The sequence below is a fragment of the Amyelois transitella genome, chromosome 16 (assembly GCF_032362555.1).
Source record: "Amyelois transitella isolate CPQ chromosome 16, ilAmyTran1.1, whole genome shotgun sequence".
Lineage (NCBI taxonomy): Eukaryota > Metazoa > Arthropoda > Insecta > Lepidoptera > Pyralidae > Amyelois > Amyelois transitella.
In genome coordinates, this window is record NC_083519.1 from 5,369,120 (window position 1) to 5,386,557 (window position 17,438).

Consider the following 17,438-nt stretch of genomic DNA (forward strand, 5'->3'; position numbering starts at 1 on the left):
TTATTCCGACTTGTAAAATAAATTAACAACTATAACCTTCTAAAAAATTAAACCTAAATACTACTATTCTCAGATAATTTGATCTACGTCATATTATCCATTACATCGTATCATAAAAATAAGTATCTCGTAAACTACATTTGTTTTACTGCTGTCTAACCAGAGTAGTTTATCAGTCGTAAAGAAAAGTAATGTTAGAAAAATGTTCTTCACATAATGTTATTTTCTTTATCACTAAATAGGGGTCTCCCTACTCCCTACCGTCGATTCATGTAAAAAACTAACTTTTCAACCTATGATGAAAGCTGAGGATGTCAACGATATTGGCATCAGTAGGAACATGTTCTCTTCTTCATCTTCCTGCATATAGTCCCGGTTGAATCCTCACCATTCTAGAGAGGAGCCCGGGGTAAGTCCTTAACCATAGATCCTGGATTGCGTGAGTCAGGTTTTTACATGAAGCGACTCCCGTCTGGCCTTCGCAACCTGTGGGGGAACTTAGGTTTCCTCACCGTAAGTGCATCAAAATATGTTATGATTCCTAGTGATTGCTACCTTTATTAATGTTACGAAAAACATGAATAATGTTTCTAATACGACATGATTCTTTTAAATTAGTTTGATTACTAACCGATGATAATTGCGGTAAGGGAAAACATCGTGAGAAAACATGAATATTTAAGATGTGTTGAAGCTTATATACATCCTCCTTTGTGCCGCATTGACGCAATGCACGCGTCCGATTGTGTTTTGTTTTTACTTTTCCATTTACGAATTATAGTCAAATTTTATTCAAAAACGGCTCCGTATTTTTATTTTACAAATCCCAAAAATAATAAGCGACACTTCAAGACATGGTCCAGGATCGTAGCCGGATATCATTTTAAGGATCAGCTATTTATATATTTATTGGAAAAATCTCCATCAAGACTGAAAGTTTGGACGGAAAAATTGGCCATTACATACAATCTGCGGAGTCATTTGCAAGGAAATATTTTGTATGGTGTTGAGCGTATTCATTCAATATAGGTAGTATAACCCAACACTCTAAAGGTATTTTCATCCAGCAGGTTAGTGAATAAGTTTTTATTAATATTATATAAATTATTTAGGTCATTTTATTTCATTCAAATACTCATTGCGCTGTGAACAAAAAATCAATTTTGTAGTAACTTTGTTCTACAATTATTTCGTTGAATTAAGACTAAATTGTACTTGAAATAGGAATTGTGTGCATAAAAGCAACATTATTTAGTTTAATTCGTTATAAAATTTGCGAAATATTGATAATTTATATTGTTTGTTCACATTTAATTTTCGCGCGTGGGTTCATATTTTTTCGCATTCCGTTCCAATTTCAAATCAGTCTATTTTTTATGTGTCGCTTACTTACAGCTGTTTTATTTTTTAATATCATCTAATTTGTGTTTAATGTCAACATATTTCATTGCCTCTTACGCATAGGTAAATAAAAAGTAAAAAAAATATTTTACTATTCAATTGTAAGAAAAGGCAATATTAAGTTGCTATTTACCTTGTATTAATACAGATTATTAAGTACATACATTGTGCAGTTTGCAGTTTTATAATACAGTTTCCTGTTTTTACTTGATGACTAATGATAATAATTAGATACTTCTCGTAAATTAGTATTATATAACGTTATTTGTTAGCAGCTGTATAGTGATTAGTATACGTGTAATTGTGATCTTATTTACCTTTTGCATTGTATAAATTCCAGGTTGACAACACTCGTTTCCCAGAATGTCGAACGAGAAGGAACTCATTAAAAAGCGAGCTAGCTTTAAAGGGCGTTTGACTTCATTTATAAATTACTTGGATTCACTTAGAAGCATTACTTTGGATGATACGATGCCAGAGAATTACAGTTGCGTATTGGTAAGATGGAATCGTTGTTTGATCAGTATGACGAGGTACAATTACAATTAGAATGTGTAGTTGATAATCCTGAAGCCCAGTTTATCGAGCGACAGGAGTTTGAGTCTCGTTATTATAGAGAAATAGCTAGGGCTCAAGGTATATTGCACGCGCAAACAAACTCAATGCCGCTGTTGAGCGCAAGCAGCGAGGAAGGTTCTCGTGCAAGTCGCCGTCTTGTGAAGTTACCTACAATACAGATTCCAAAATTTAGTGGTTCTTACGATAATTATTTGGAATTTCGAGACACTTTCACTAGCCTCATACATGATAACGATGATATTGATGAAATAAATAAATTTCACTATTTATGCACTTCTCTGGAAGGGTCCGCTGCTGTGGTGATCCAATCAGTTCAACTTTCGGCCAGCAACTATGCAGTTGCATGGAAGCTTCTGTGTGATAGGTTTGATGACAAACGTCTTTTACTACAAAATCACGTCTCAGCTTTATTTAATATTGAATCTATCACACAAGAGTCATCTGTTATGTTAAAGCGATTAATTGATCAAGTCAATAAAAATCTGTGTGCGCTTGAGTCCTTGAACGAACCTGTTAGGCAATGGGATACTCTTTTAATTCATATCATTACTCATAAATTAGATCGAAAGACATACAGAGAGTGGGAGGAATACAAGGGACGTATGGATCAGAACAGGTCCATTACTTTCGATGATTTTTTAACATTTATTCGCAGTCGTGCTGATTTATTAGAAACACTAGAGTTGTCACGTGGTAACCAGTCATATAATAAGTTCACTCCAAAAATTAAGTCTATGGTGGCGGTACCAGGTAACTCTAGTCAGCAGTCGAATGCTGAAACAACCCAAAGGGCTTGTCCTATGTGCAAGGGTAATCATTTCTTATATAATTGTTCTCAATTTTTGGCTTTGACTGCTGAGGCCCGTTTGAACTTGCTACCTGGTTATAAAGTTTGTTTTAATTGTTTCCGAAGAGGGCACTTTGCCAACTCGTGTAAGAAACCAGGTTGCAAGGTATGTAAACGACGCCATAATACACTTATTCATGTAAATCAGCAGGCACGTCGGGGAAATAGCTCTCCATCTGAGATATCATCGTCCGCCTCTCCACCACAGCCCGCGTCTAACGATACGAATGACGTTGCGTTGTCAGCAAATGTACGTAACGGGCATTGCGAGGTACTTCTGTCTACTGTTTTAATTAAATTATACGATAACAATAATCGTGAGCATATTGTGCGTGCAGTGTTAGACAGTGGAAGTACATCGAGTCTTATGACTGAAAAACTGTGTCAACAGTTGAACTTACAGACTAGTCAGGTTACTGGCTCAATCCTAGGCATAAACAATTCTGTTTCTACAGTAAATAAAACGTGTCATACGCAGATGACATCATTAGATAACAGTTTTTCTTCCGAAATTAATTGTTTCGTTTTGCCTACGATAACTAGTAGTGTGCCGCGTTCTGAAATAAATATTTTTAATTTTGAAATGCCGCCTAACATTTGTTTGGCCAACCCTATGTGGTTTTATTAGGTACACAACAATTAGGGCTAGGTAAGGGGAAGCCAGTTATATGTGAGACAAAGTTAGGTTGGGTTATCTCAGGTCCTATTTATGATAAGTACATCACTAGTAGTACGCAAGCATGTCATATTCTGAAACTACTCAACCTGCAGTTGATATTCAACATGATTCAATGCGTTTTTGGCCGTTAGAGGAAGTAAGTGCAAAGTCACCTAATTATTCGCCTGAGGAACACATGTGTGAGGAACACATGTGTGAGGAACACTTTATCGAGAACACATCTCGTCTTGAAGACGGTAGGTTTTGCGCACGTATACCTTTAAAGGGTACTCCTGAATCTTTATGAGATTCAGTATCACGAGCAAAGCACTGTCTTATATCTTTAGAGCGTAGGTTAAAGAGTAAACCTGAATATTATTTACTTTTAAATAAGCAGAGTTTGCCTAAGAAAAGTCAACTCATTAAATTTAATATTTATGTAGATGAAAATAATTCATGCGAGTTGGAGATCGTATTGATAACTCTGACTCTTTTCTATTGATAAAAAGCACCCTATACTTATACAGTCCACTCATGTCTTTACCAATTTATTGTTTCATTATGAACATAAACGGCTTCTGCATGCTGGTCCCCAATTATTATTATCGTCTATCAGGGAGACTTATTGGCCTATTGGTGGTCAAAATTTAGCAAAAGCTTGTTATCATAAATGTGTTTTGTGTATGCGTATGAAGGGTGAAATTGTTACACCTTTGATGGGAAATTTACCACAGCAGCACATCGCTCCAGACGGTTATCCGTTTCAAAGTGATGGAGTAGACTATGTTCACTCATGTGTGCTAGTCGTCAAGGTCGTGGCTATAGGTTAGTAAAAGTGTATATTGCACTATTTGTTTGTTTTACCACCAAAGCTATCCACTTGGAGCTAGTTGGTGATCTCACAAGTAACAATTTTTTACTCGCATTGCGTCGATTTATATCTCGTAGAGGTAAACCTACTGATCTTTATTCAGATAATGGTACTTCGTTTACTGGAGCCTATAAAGAAATTTCTGAATTTCTGAAAAATAACTGTAATTCTTAGAGTGATAGTGCAGCTTCTGAATCCATTTACTTTCATTTTATACCCGCGCATGCGCCCCATTTTGGGGGTCTCTGGGAAGCGGGTGTAAAGTCGAGTAAGTATCATTAGCATAGAGTGTTGGGCAATTGTAATTTAACTTATGAGGAATTATACACTACGCTCACACAAATTGAAGCTGTATTAAACTCCCGGCCGATTACACCGCTCTCATCGGATCCTACTGACCTCTCTCCGTTGACTCCAGGCCATTTTCTTATTGGACGTCCTCTTACATCCTTACCACAAGATGATTACCAAACTAAGTCCTTTGATCACTTGACTAGATTTCAACGAATTGAGCAATTACGCCAGCATTTTTGGGCTCGTTGGAGCAAAGAATATATAGCTGAACTTCAGCAAAGTACAAAGTGGCGTACTGATCAGGATAATCTGAAGCTGGACACTTTAGTAGTGGTGAAGAATGATAACCTCCCGCCGCTAAAATGGAGATGAGGACGAGTCGTGGCAATTCATCCTGGACTTGATGGCATCGCGCGCTTCGCCGATGTAAGAACAGCAGATGGTGTAATCCGCAGGGCATTTAGCAAAATATGCCCATTACCAGTATTTTCTTCGATGGGTTGAAAGCTCGAACCTATAGCTTTCAACGCCCGGGGGCATGTTGAAGCTCATATACATCCTCCTTTGTGCCGCATTGACGCAATGCACGCGTCCGATTGTGTTTTGTTTTTACTTTTCCATTTACGAATTATAGTCAAATTTTATTCAAAAACAGCTCCGTATTTTTATTTTACAAATCCCAAAAATAATAAGCGACACTTCAAGACAAGATGTCTTATTATAATACAATCTGATTTAGGATCCCAGCAAAAAAGGAGCGAATATCAGATAGCAGTTACTCCATATATACGTACTTGGCTTACTCAGTCCAAGATCTTATTTCCAGGCAGACCTCAGGCTCCTCTCCAGAAAAGTAAGGACACAATCGGGAGTAAGATCAGGACGATTAGGATAAATCTGACATAATAATTCGGTTAACCACCATGTCGAAATTAAGACCGGGCATGGTCAGGTCAGAAATACCAGATGACATTGGAACTTGTAGGTTAACACAGAATTCATAATTATGGTTTAAAAGGGGGTCAAGTTGCGAGAGTTCAGAAAGACTAAACATTGCATCTTTATATCCATCTGCCCGAAATAAAAATACCCATGTTTTCGTTAAAGTTAAACCCTGTTCCAAATAATTTTCGAAAACTTCCATTTAGTTTAAAAAAGGTAATTTTAGTACATAGGGAATACAAGCACTTAGTTTTAAATCCCCTTTGAGAGTTAAGGTTAAGTAATGATATTGTAGCCTAGGGAGGGAGTAATGGTTTTCGAGGAACGTATTTTCTATAATATCTTGGTAATTTTTTGAGACATCATTATATTTTGAATATTCAAAAGAAAGTATTTGGAAATATTATAAAAAAATGTATTAAGGTTATAAACCTATTATATAAGACCATTGTTTTAAGAAATACCAAATTTTTATCTCTTTTTTGAGCATACCATAAGTATTTTTCTCATATTGGCCCCATTCACGTACAATAATTTTGTCTTATGTTCTATCTCTTTTTAACACTTTTTACCTCAAAGATAGAGAAGAATGACCTTGTTGTACTTATATCTTGAATATGCTTCGGAGCTTGGGGTCCGCTTTAGATTACACAAGAATTTGTTGAACTGTAATATCTTCACTTATCCTTACTCGCCACTTTCAATTAAGGTGAACGTGTATCATAAAGGCTTTGATCATTTTGTATGTCAGTATAGCAACATCGCGTGACGGCCTCGACACCATTTGTACAAATATCGCGACCGTCATTTTTGATACGTCTAGTAGGGATTATCGATTAAGCTTCTTGATAGTTATCGATTTGGATTTCACAATAGTGTAAAGGGTAGAAATCGAATTTGTTGTACCTATTGCATGTTAGTAGGAAATCACAGAATCAATTAAAAAAGGAAATCCACTCTTGTCCTATTCAACTCTTGCCCAGGGCATCACCCCCGGGAGAAGTTAATTTTTTTGATGTATTTTAACTTATAATAATAATGCTTTAATATCGTGATAAAACAAGTTTAATGCTACGGTTGCTGCAATATTTTGAAACTGGCCACTTTCAGTTCGACTTTTAAAATATAATTATTATAAAAGTTTTTGTTCTTTTTTTTTTTGAAAAAGAAAAATATTTACCTACCACTAACATACTCGAATAGGTCAGAATTTGTTTTATTTTAAGAAATTAGTCTATATTAGGTAGGTCAAAGTTTAAATTAGGCTACTCCTTTGTCCCTCGCCTAATTCGGTGAGAAATTAATAATAGTGTTAAAGTTTAGTCTGTGTCTATAAACAGACCGCAAATCGATATTTCTAATCTCAATCCCGTATTCCGATATTGCGGACGGTGTAAACTGATATCAATAAATGTACTGGGTAAATAGTAATTGTGTTTTATAGCATAACTTTTTCATTGATGTGATAAATACTTATTTTAGCTGGTAACCTAAGCATTCGGCACTCAGTTCCGCTATTTCGCTTTTTATTATGACGTGATAGGGACAACGATAGTTTATAGCGCGATAAAAACGACGTCGCGCGTGCTATACTACGTCGGCTAGTGCATTTCAATTATAAGTCGAACTAACTTATACTGAGGTTGAGAAACATATTCCTATATGTAATCCTATATTTTGACAGCATGGTAGGAAACATTTCTTTTTTCAACTTTGTCATAAGCAACTCGTCACAAAAGATCAAAAGTGGTTTCATAGCGAGGATGAAAAACAAAGTACGGCGTTAACCCTGTGTTCAGTTGTACTAATTGGATTAAATCCATAAACTAGTGGATTGCGCACGTGGATTGTCCACCACAAACAAAATAAGGATCACGTGAGTCTAATTAAATTGGTATGATATTGCCATATTGAACAAATATTTAATCGTGTGTATCGAATTTGAGTACATACTTAAAAAGTAAAAGGCTCAAACCAAAAACCTTTAATTTTTTGCAATTGTGCTTAAGTTTCCTTTAAAATTTTCCTGACACTTTGAAATAGAACCACTCCATATCTTACCCACGGATGTCGTAAACGGCGACTAAGGGAAAAGTAACTCGTAATAAACTTGGGATTCTTCTTGTAGGACAAGGACAGCAGAGACAGGCACTAATTAAATCTCAATTTCATCATTAAGCCATTCAGCTAAACGTGGCCTTTTAGACTTTTCAAGATTGTCGGCTCTGTCTACCCTACTAGGATATAGATGAAATTATATGTAGGTATGCATGTAATTTATAATTTATTTATATTCCCGTTTCTGAACATCAGTTTTACAATGAAGAAGTTATTTTACATTATTTCTTCTACAGAAAATTTTTCTACACCGGAAGTTGACAATTTTGTTTTAAAGCCAACTCCATAAATTGCCGGTTACCACATGCTGGCTGGCTTGAAACGCTGTGAACTGCAATGATTTATGTAGTTGAAATAATATGTGTACCTACTTCTACTAAATAAGCTGTTTTATAATATAATATGTTATATAATAGCTTTTACCCACAGCTTCGTCACGTATCCCTTACGAGGTAGACAGAGCCAACAGTCTTAAAAGACTGATAGACCACGATCAGCTATTTGGCTTAATGTTTCTAGCCTTGAAGAAGAATCCCAAGTTCATTAGCCTATCCCTTAGTCACCTTTTACGACATCCATGGGAAATAGATGGAGTGGTCATATTTATTTTTACATTATGGACGAAGTAAAGTAAAAATATGCAGGGCCTGTCAGTTGAAAATATGTAGTAAAATCTAGAATTTCCATTACTCTTTATCCTTCATCGGCTCTTTAGGAAAGATGATCTGTGTAATTTCTCTTAAGTCTACATTTTCAGTGCAAAAAGCTACACAGATTGACATTGTTGATAAATTTACGACATATTAGCGCTACAGTCAACTGTTGTATTTTACTATACAGTATAACAATTTGTCATACGAAGCGTGTGTGCATGGTTTATACAACGCAATGGTTTGGAATCACAATGCTTAACAAACATAGCAGTTTACCCAACGACCGAAGACTTGTATGGTAAAAGTACAGTCGGGAACAGATAAACCAGATATAATTAAGTGCGGAAAGTTTTGGGTTAACGACCTTTGGGTTATGGGCGGGTGAAGCAAAGAAGTGTATATTATTTTTTTTTAAATACTTAATTGAGCCTTCAAGTTACAATATGTGAACTGAATGATTAGACATTCTTTGCCAGTCAATTTATTAAATCTTAGTATGCAAAGATAGCATTAAGAAATCTGTAGTCTCTTTTTCTCTTTTGGAAAGGATCTTTTGGATGAGTGTATATTTGATCTGTCCCCGACTGTACAAACGTATGTAAGGCGAGCGACTCAAACCGTTACTGTTATAATTTAATTTCCTGTTTGTTAGTTGTAACTTTAGACGAAAATTTAGTTTGTCGAGATAACGGGGCTTTGAGAGCGTGTCCAAGATCCTGTATTTATGGAAAGCTTGCGCATATTTTACTTATAATACATCTCTTTTTTGCACCGGGGGTTAAGCTAAGAACACTCTCGATTAAATCATCAATATTCTCTATCTATGCGTTTTCACACGAGTATTATCGCCGACATTCGGTCTTCCTGCACCAATTTCAACTCAAAAGTCACAACTTTTAAATTGCTCAACCGATTTTGCCATCATATTTATATATAACTAGAGGCCGCCCGCGACTTCGTCCGCATGGAAACCCTATCAATCCCGCGGGAACTCTGGGATAAAAAGTAGCCTATGTGTTATTCTGGGTCTTCAGCTACCTACATACCAAATTTCATGGTAATCGGTTCAGTAGTTTTTGCGTGAAAGAGTAACAAACATCCATACATCCATACAAACTTTCGCCTTTATAATAGTAGTAGGATTTTTTTTACATAATAAAAAATCACCAAATTGAAACCATTTCATCCGTATGTAAGATTTGATGCCACAGACAAGCAGACAGACAGACAGACACACAGAGGCGTCAAATTAATGACACCCCTTTTCATCCGTTGGGGATTAAAAATGAATTTTGATGATAGTGATATTCCTTATCTCTCAAAACCAAAGTAAGGTAAGGTAATAAGTTAAAAACACACATATTACAACTTCTTTTCAAAATACATTATAAAATATATTCAGTTTTCTTGATGCACGAAGCCTTAATAACTTAATTCAAGTGAAGCCTGCTGAATAATCTCATTTCCACTTCTGTAGGTTGGCGATAACGCGCCCTATTGTTCTGTTCATATGCCATGTGGGTAGACGGATGATGTCAAAGTCTTAGGCTCTGTTTACATACATTTTAATATCTATATATATAAAACTCTTCCGTTACTGAGTGACTGACTGACAGACAACGCACAGTCGAAACTACTGGTCGTAGACAGCTGAAATTTGGAATGTAGGTTCCTTGGGATATGTAGGGGAGCACTAAGAAAGGATTTTTGGAAATTCAACCCCCAAGGGGGGGAAAAGGGGTAAAAACGTTTCTATGAAAAATCTTATTCCTTGGGTTTATAAACTTGAAACTTGGCATGAACACGTACATAGGCAAGTAAATATGTTTGACATTATAAGTTTTTTCAAACTACCCTCCAATCGTGATTTAGGGGGTGCGGTTGGGTGACTGATTTATTAACGCACAGCCGAAACCGCTCGGTATAGGAGTCTGAGATTTTGAACAGAGGTTCCTTTAGTAACATAAGTGAGCACTAAGAAGGGATTTTTGAAATGTCAACCCCCAAGGGGGGGAAACTCGACCCCCAAAATAATCAAATGGGGGGTCAAAGTTTGTATGAAAATCATCGTTCCGCTTTCACGCCTGAACCGCTGAACCGATTTTGATGAAATTTGGTATGTATATAGTTTAAAACCCGCGTTCAAACAAAGGCTACTTTTTTTTCAAAATTCGACCCCCAATATAGTCAAATGGGGGGTGAAAGTTTGTATGAAAATCATCGTTCCGCTTTCACGCCTGAACCGCTGAACCAATTTTGATGAAATTTGAAATGCATATAGATTAAGATACGAGTTCAAACATAGGCTACTTTTTTTTCAAAAAACAACCCCCAAAACAGTTAAAGGGGGGGTGAATCATCGTTCCGCTTTTACGGCCTAACCGCTAGGCCGATTTTGATGAAATTTGGTATGCATACAGTTTTAGTATTTTTATTTTGACGTCAACAGAAATTTATAATCTGTGAAAATGTCACCTGTCTAGCTAATACGGATCATGAGACACGCCTGGTGACAGGAGGATGGGTGAGCGGACAGACAAACTAACAGACAGACGGACACCGAAGTCGAGTAATAGGGTCCCATTTTTACCCTTAAGGTACGATGGAACCCTTATAAGTGTTAATTTTTGATATGCAAAAGATAAGAAAATTTATTCCTTCAATGAACAATTTGTTTGATAATGTAGCAATAGATGGCGCCACCATGTCAAAGTCGCTATCGTTTGTCGTTCGACAATCAATAAGACTTCTATGATTTTGAAAGCATTTTTACCCTCCGTTAATAAGTTGTTGGTCGTTTCGTATTCATGCTTGAAGACGTTTCGTTGTGTTTTGTTCATTTGTATTGTAAATATATTGGTTAGTAAAAAATACGTGTCAGTTGCGGAAAGCAGGATGGCACTAAATAGGATGGGACAGGATAGGAGGACTGGACGGGGTAGGACGGGACACAACAGGTTGTGACGGGACGGAACAGAACGAGAAGAGACGGGAGAAGCCATATGAATTTAAATCAAATATAAACTTAAAACAGTCCCGCACGATACGGGATTAAAAAATGGGTGAAATTTTATTTATTTTATAATCTAAAATACATTTGCGCGGGCGAAGCCGCGGGCAAAAGCTAGTGTATGCATAAAATCATGTTTCTATCGGAGGAGTAGGCAGATACTACATCTTATCACTTGCCACGATCGTTGCATTTTCTTTTGTTTCATTGATGGCCTCTGTGGCGCTGCGGTAATACTCTTGTCAGTGACACTGGAGATCCCGGGTTCGAAACCTGGCCAGGATATGATGGGAAACTAACTTTCTGTGATTGGTCTAGGTCATTGATGTTTATCTATACAAGCGTTTATTATAAAATATAGTATCGCTGAGTTAGTATCTCGTTACACAAGTTTCGAACTAACTTCGAGGGTAACTCAATCTGTGTAATTTGTCCGGTATATATTTATTGAAATTCATTATCTTTGCAAACGCATTGGTTTCAAAAACCTCGAAGGCAACGTTTACCTGGATCTCATTCAGATTCTGATAGTAACATTTTTCTAGTTTCAAGTTCCTATAAGCCTTTCCCTTGACAGACTTTCACAACCTATCTGGGAACTAGAACATTTAAACAGAATTGTCCATTTAAGATAACACATTTTCGTGACGCCCTTTTTGTTTGATGGCGGAAATATAAACACACAAATTCACCTGTTCGGAAAGACTAATAAAGTCTGGAAAATTGAGTTTCACACGAAAGGCGTAAATTGGACCTTTGCATGCATACGTATAGCACTCGCGTCCCGCAATATTTTAAGGGTAAATACAGGCTTTCAGGCTATCGAAATAGAGCCATTTTTAATATTTTTTTTTTGGGCCAAGATTGTAAAATTCTTTAGTAAGCAGGTGGACCAAAAGTCGTAGGAATTAATACCTTTTTTGTTTTTTGTTTTTGAAGGGAAAATCCTTTTTACGGACTGCCTCCCGCGACTTCACCTGGGTGAGTGTAGGACTCCAAGCAGCTAATGTACCAGCCTGCCCACTAAAACCCATCCGGTGCGCCCTTCTCGCCATTTTGAGGACATCATGTAGCAAATTAATACCTAACTTACGAATGTCGAACGCAGCTGAATGCTGGTCTTTTCAAGTCTTTTGGTTTTTTCAAGTCCTATAAGAATAAAGACGTGTTATTAAGGCATGTACGTACAAAAAGACATATTAAACAATTAGTATTTACTGAACTAGAGTACACCCGCATAAAACGAAATATCCCGTTTTCACGTGAACTTCGGGTAATCACTTCTTAGGAGTATACACCTAGACAACTTGTGAAACCTAACTACATGCCAAATTTTAAATGTTTTGACGATCAATCGGTTGAAACCTTATATGTATTTTAAAATAGACAGATAGATTATGATCCATGATCCAGGATACAGGGTCAAAGGCATACCCGGGCTCCTTTCTACAGAGGTGAGCTGTTACCAGAACTAAAGCCAGGAGAAAGAGATAGACAAACACCCTTGAAAAAGTCACTTTAATAATAGGCCAAGTATTCAGAAACAATTTCGCGATTTTTACTTATTACATTACATACTGGAGAGAAATTTCATAACCTACATCTCAGTGTTCAATAAAGAAATTCATCGCGTATCATTTTGTAATACACAAACCTCATATTTGATCGGTACAGAGAACATACTGGTATGTATATACATATATCAAGAAGAAGATTGACATACAAATTTCATTAAATAAATATATACGATAATGTATAACGGCGAATAATCTCATTTTCCTTAGTAATAAAGTAATATAAAACACAAAATTTTGCTTACATTAGAATTATTTACATAAGGTTCTATTTGTTAGAGATATTAGGCTTACAAATACAGGCTCAGACCTTTTTCAATTTCGTTAGAAATGATGAAAACGGTATAAAAGGTTAATTTAGAATAGTTACCCGTTCTGTAAATGACGTATAGAATCATTTCAATAGATGAAAGTTTGTTTGGGATAATATTAATAAAGTTTCAATTTTTCTCTTCACTATAAAACGATGGCATGTGGATCTTGGCACTTTAATAGAATAGGACCAATCCTTCTCTTACCCGTGGTCGTCTTAAAAGTCGACGAAGGGAATAGCTATTAAACTTAGGATTTTTCTTTTGTAGGCGATGGGCTGTAGCTAACCCATCGCCTATTTGAATTTCAATTTCATCGCTAGCTCAATACCCCGCAAGGGATGCAGACGTAATTATCTAATTATATGTATGTATTTAATAAAACAATATATATGTACATAGAAAAATATTTTTTACGACATTTTTTATTGAAATTGTGTAAAAGACTAGTAACTTATGGTAACCGCGGAATGGTTCAGGCAAATTAGGTGTTATGACACTGAGTCATTGTTCTAAATTTAAACATTAATGGTCTTTTGATCTTCGCAGCTACAAAAACTTTGAATAGGTATTATTCTTAATTTGCGGTTTTGAAGTGTCATGATGATAATGAGAATTCCAGTGAAAATTTAAGGAAGCATGTTCTTAATTATTCTTGTATATGCCGAAAATATACATAGTATTTGTATATAAACATTTGATTTTATGGCGTTTCTTAATAGACGTTTTGTGGTCGTAATAAAGCTGACTGACGCATTCATTTATTTTACTCATACATTAAGTAAAATAAATGAATGCGTCACGCAGTAAATACATATTACAACTTAACATCACTTTTTCATTATGTCAAAAAAATGTTTCAGTTGCATGGCTATATGGCTAATGACAAAAATAAAATAGTTTTTAACGGCAAAGAAGTTGAAATGCAAGTTTATTCAGATTTCTTCTATGTTAAACAAATACCTTTTCAAACTTTCCCCATTTGAATTTAAATGAATGGAGATTGATTTGTGAAACGTTGTTTTGGGTAAATGTATCGTGCCTTAACACGCTTATCGGAGAAAACTTTACGAGCGAACCACTGAAAACTGTCAAAGGATAGGTAAAACTATATAGGAACTAGCTAAGTTTCAACAGCTTGCTAAATGTTCAAAAACTGTAACGACACTTTGAAGGTTATATACTTTTTATTAGAAAAGTATCACTATTTACATTGCTTTTGATCTGTTGAAGTCTCTAACTTAATTTTAATTTAACAGTTTAGCGTGACCTTAATATTTGAAAATATGTATTACTGAATATACACTTTAGTTTCAAGGTAATAGCAGTACATACTGTTGTAAGGATTCTCTCTTGAATAATAATTGCTTGACTGTGTAGGTTTCCTCACTATGTTTTTCCACGGCGTAACATCATACTTATGTATTTTACTTAGATAATAGTACATACAAACATACACGTGTCTCGTATTTATCCTTAATAGTAGTACACATACCGAGTATTCTCAATACTTAAACTAGCTTGATGGTATCGAGAATCAGAGAAGAAACAGATTGGTTAGTTTGGTCAGGTTTATTACCTAAAAGGAAAAGCCCAAGTTTATATGTATTTTTGTTAGACTTTTACAACTGAAAACCACAGGGACAGAAAATAATTGTGAAATAGAAAAAATAACTTTACTTATTTAAGATTAAGTATAAAAAAGACTAAACTTCATCTACAATCCGTAGCACAAAAGCGAGATTCTCAATAGAATTTTCACGCGAAGCAGTGTGCCGACCGGAATCCTTCAATTTGACAACTATGAAATTGGTTTCCTTTTGGTGGAAATGAAGAGGTATTTGCACGACCTATCTCAAAGTGATTCTTATATCGGCAATTTTGTGCCGTGTTGGTTTAAGAAGGATTTTTTAGGAATCCGCATTCAAAGGGTGCAAATACACTTGTTTATATTACAAGGTACTTCAAAGGAAAAGGCTTGTAAACTGGGATTCTTCTTTTATACGTTGAGCCAGCAACCTGTCACAATCTGAACTTTGAGTCTTGATATTTAATGTTTAATTTACATGTTTCTTTCTACTTGGGTATTTAAAGATGGGGGGTTGTCAGCAAAAAAAAATTTAAGAAAAAACATTTGTTTCATTTCTTATTAGATTTCGTTCCTTATTTACAGTAAACAAAAGTGACAACAGTAAAAACAATAATCAGTCCTTGAAAATCTTAATTTTAATATGCCGTGTGTTTTCCGGCACCAATAGAAAAAAGAATAAGACTAGTCCATCTCTTTCCCATGATGTCGTAAAAGGCGACTATGGGATAGGATTATAAACTTGGGATTTTTCTTTTAGGCGACGGGCTAGCAACCTGTCAATTTATGTGAATCTCAATTCTATCAGTAAGCCAAAAGCTGACCGTGGCCTATCAGTATTTTCAAGACTATTCGCTCTGTCTACCCCGCAAGGGATATAGACGTGATTATACATTAATATGTATGAAAATCTTAAAATGTTTCCCATTTCGCTATAAAACAATGAAAAAAATAAGAAAAAAAAAATAACACAGTATTGTTCGCAATAATGGTAAAGGAAATTATGTTACTTACCTACGCTGAACATTCCATAAATCATAATAAGACGCCGTAATTGCACAAAATGGGCGTTTGTATAAATGTGCTATGACGAATGGTGGAAAAGAGTGCTTGGCCTTCACAAATGTACTCAGATGTGAATTGAATGAAATGATGTATGTAGAAAACGTGTGTATGTATGAAATTAATTTAAAAATAAACTATTTCCCGCTGTAAATAATTGAAATTTAGTTAAAATAGTCTCATACTATATACATAATGGGGAAAATAAATTATAAATAAAAAAAATATTTGTAGAAAAGTAAGACAAGAACTAAATAAAAAATGGGGAAGGCCTCTAGGTGGCCTTCTTTGTATTTAACTAGCCTATTAACAAATTTAAATATAATATTTTAAATTAAATATAATGGGACATTTCAACATCACTTTAATTGCATATTTTTGGTTTCACAACTTTGATTGACGTCAAATAAATTACTTAAAACAGTCAGTGCACAAGCGCTTCTTGTGCACTGACTGTAACAAACTGCACTGCAGCATTTTCTTCAATAATCTCAACTTCACAATTATCCAAACTTAGAATAGAAGCACACCCTTTTAAAATACAAGTTTTAGTTAAAAATATCATGACACATAGGATACTCAGTAAATCTGGTCCATTCTAAAATTCTTCAAAGAAATGTTCTCAAAGAGCCATTTCGAGATAATTTCGCACGAGATTTCACTGTTACTGAAAATATACGAGTACATGGTGCTCTGGCAAAGAACATTTCCTTTTTATTGTCAAGAGCAATCTGGTGAGTGCATTAGCTCCAGGTGATGGAACCGGAATGACGACTGCGTGTGGAATGGCAGTTATAAAACAAACTTTTTAGTAATAGCACTTCTTTTTTTTTTTTCATCTTTTGAATTTACTTAGTATCCAATTAAGTAGCAACATATTTTCATAAAGAGGGAGGAAATATTTTGTTTTTTTTTTTGTAATTAATGAATGAAATCTGATATTACGTTTTTGATGAAATCCAGCATAAATAAGAATCTATATTATTTTTCAAGTAAAGTAAGATCCCATACGTAGATAGGGTGATGTTCCTGTGTATGTTGTAATGCGACTAAAGGAATAGGCACAATAGGCCATAATTTTTGAGAATACCATATTATATGATATACTCATATGACATTTTTGCGAATAGAGTATTTAGTGATTGAGGAAAATTATTATGCATTCGACTTATCCATTAAGGCTGCATAGTCGGATGGGAAACGCTTCGTGTGAAATCCTTATCCAATCCAGGATCATGGGAGGGGCCTAAAGGGACCTCGGGTTACTTTTGTCTCCAGTCTCCAGTGAGGTGAGATATAAACAAAATAAGCGCCTGTCCCGTAGCATGGCATGCGCCACGCCATTTTTATCGCACGAGAAACTATCGCTGTTTCGCTTTTTATTATGACGTGAAACGGGACAGCGATAGTATAAAAGAAGTAGAAAATTTAGTTTATACAAGTATATTTTGAAACAAAAACAAAAAATAATAAGTACCTAACAGATTTCCACAAGCTTTTGTGCTAACAATTGACTCTTCTCTTTTAGTA

General features: G+C 35.4%; 2 protein-coding genes across 2 annotated transcripts in view; both read left to right on the forward strand.

Annotated features, from left to right (window-relative positions):
• The window catches only part of LOC106129591 (small conductance calcium-activated potassium channel protein), a 173,672-nt gene that overhangs the window by 38,781 nt on the left and 117,453 nt on the right, over nt 1-17,438 (forward strand). The window lies entirely within an intron of this gene.
• On the forward strand, nt 1,905-5,022 carry LOC132902670 (uncharacterized). Its single transcript, XM_060948638.1, has 3 exons — nt 1,905-3,281; nt 4,181-4,310; nt 4,775-5,022. Exons 1-3 carry the CDS (start codon nt 1,905-1,907, stop codon nt 5,020-5,022), a joined length of 1,755 nt encoding a protein of 584 aa, XP_060804621.1.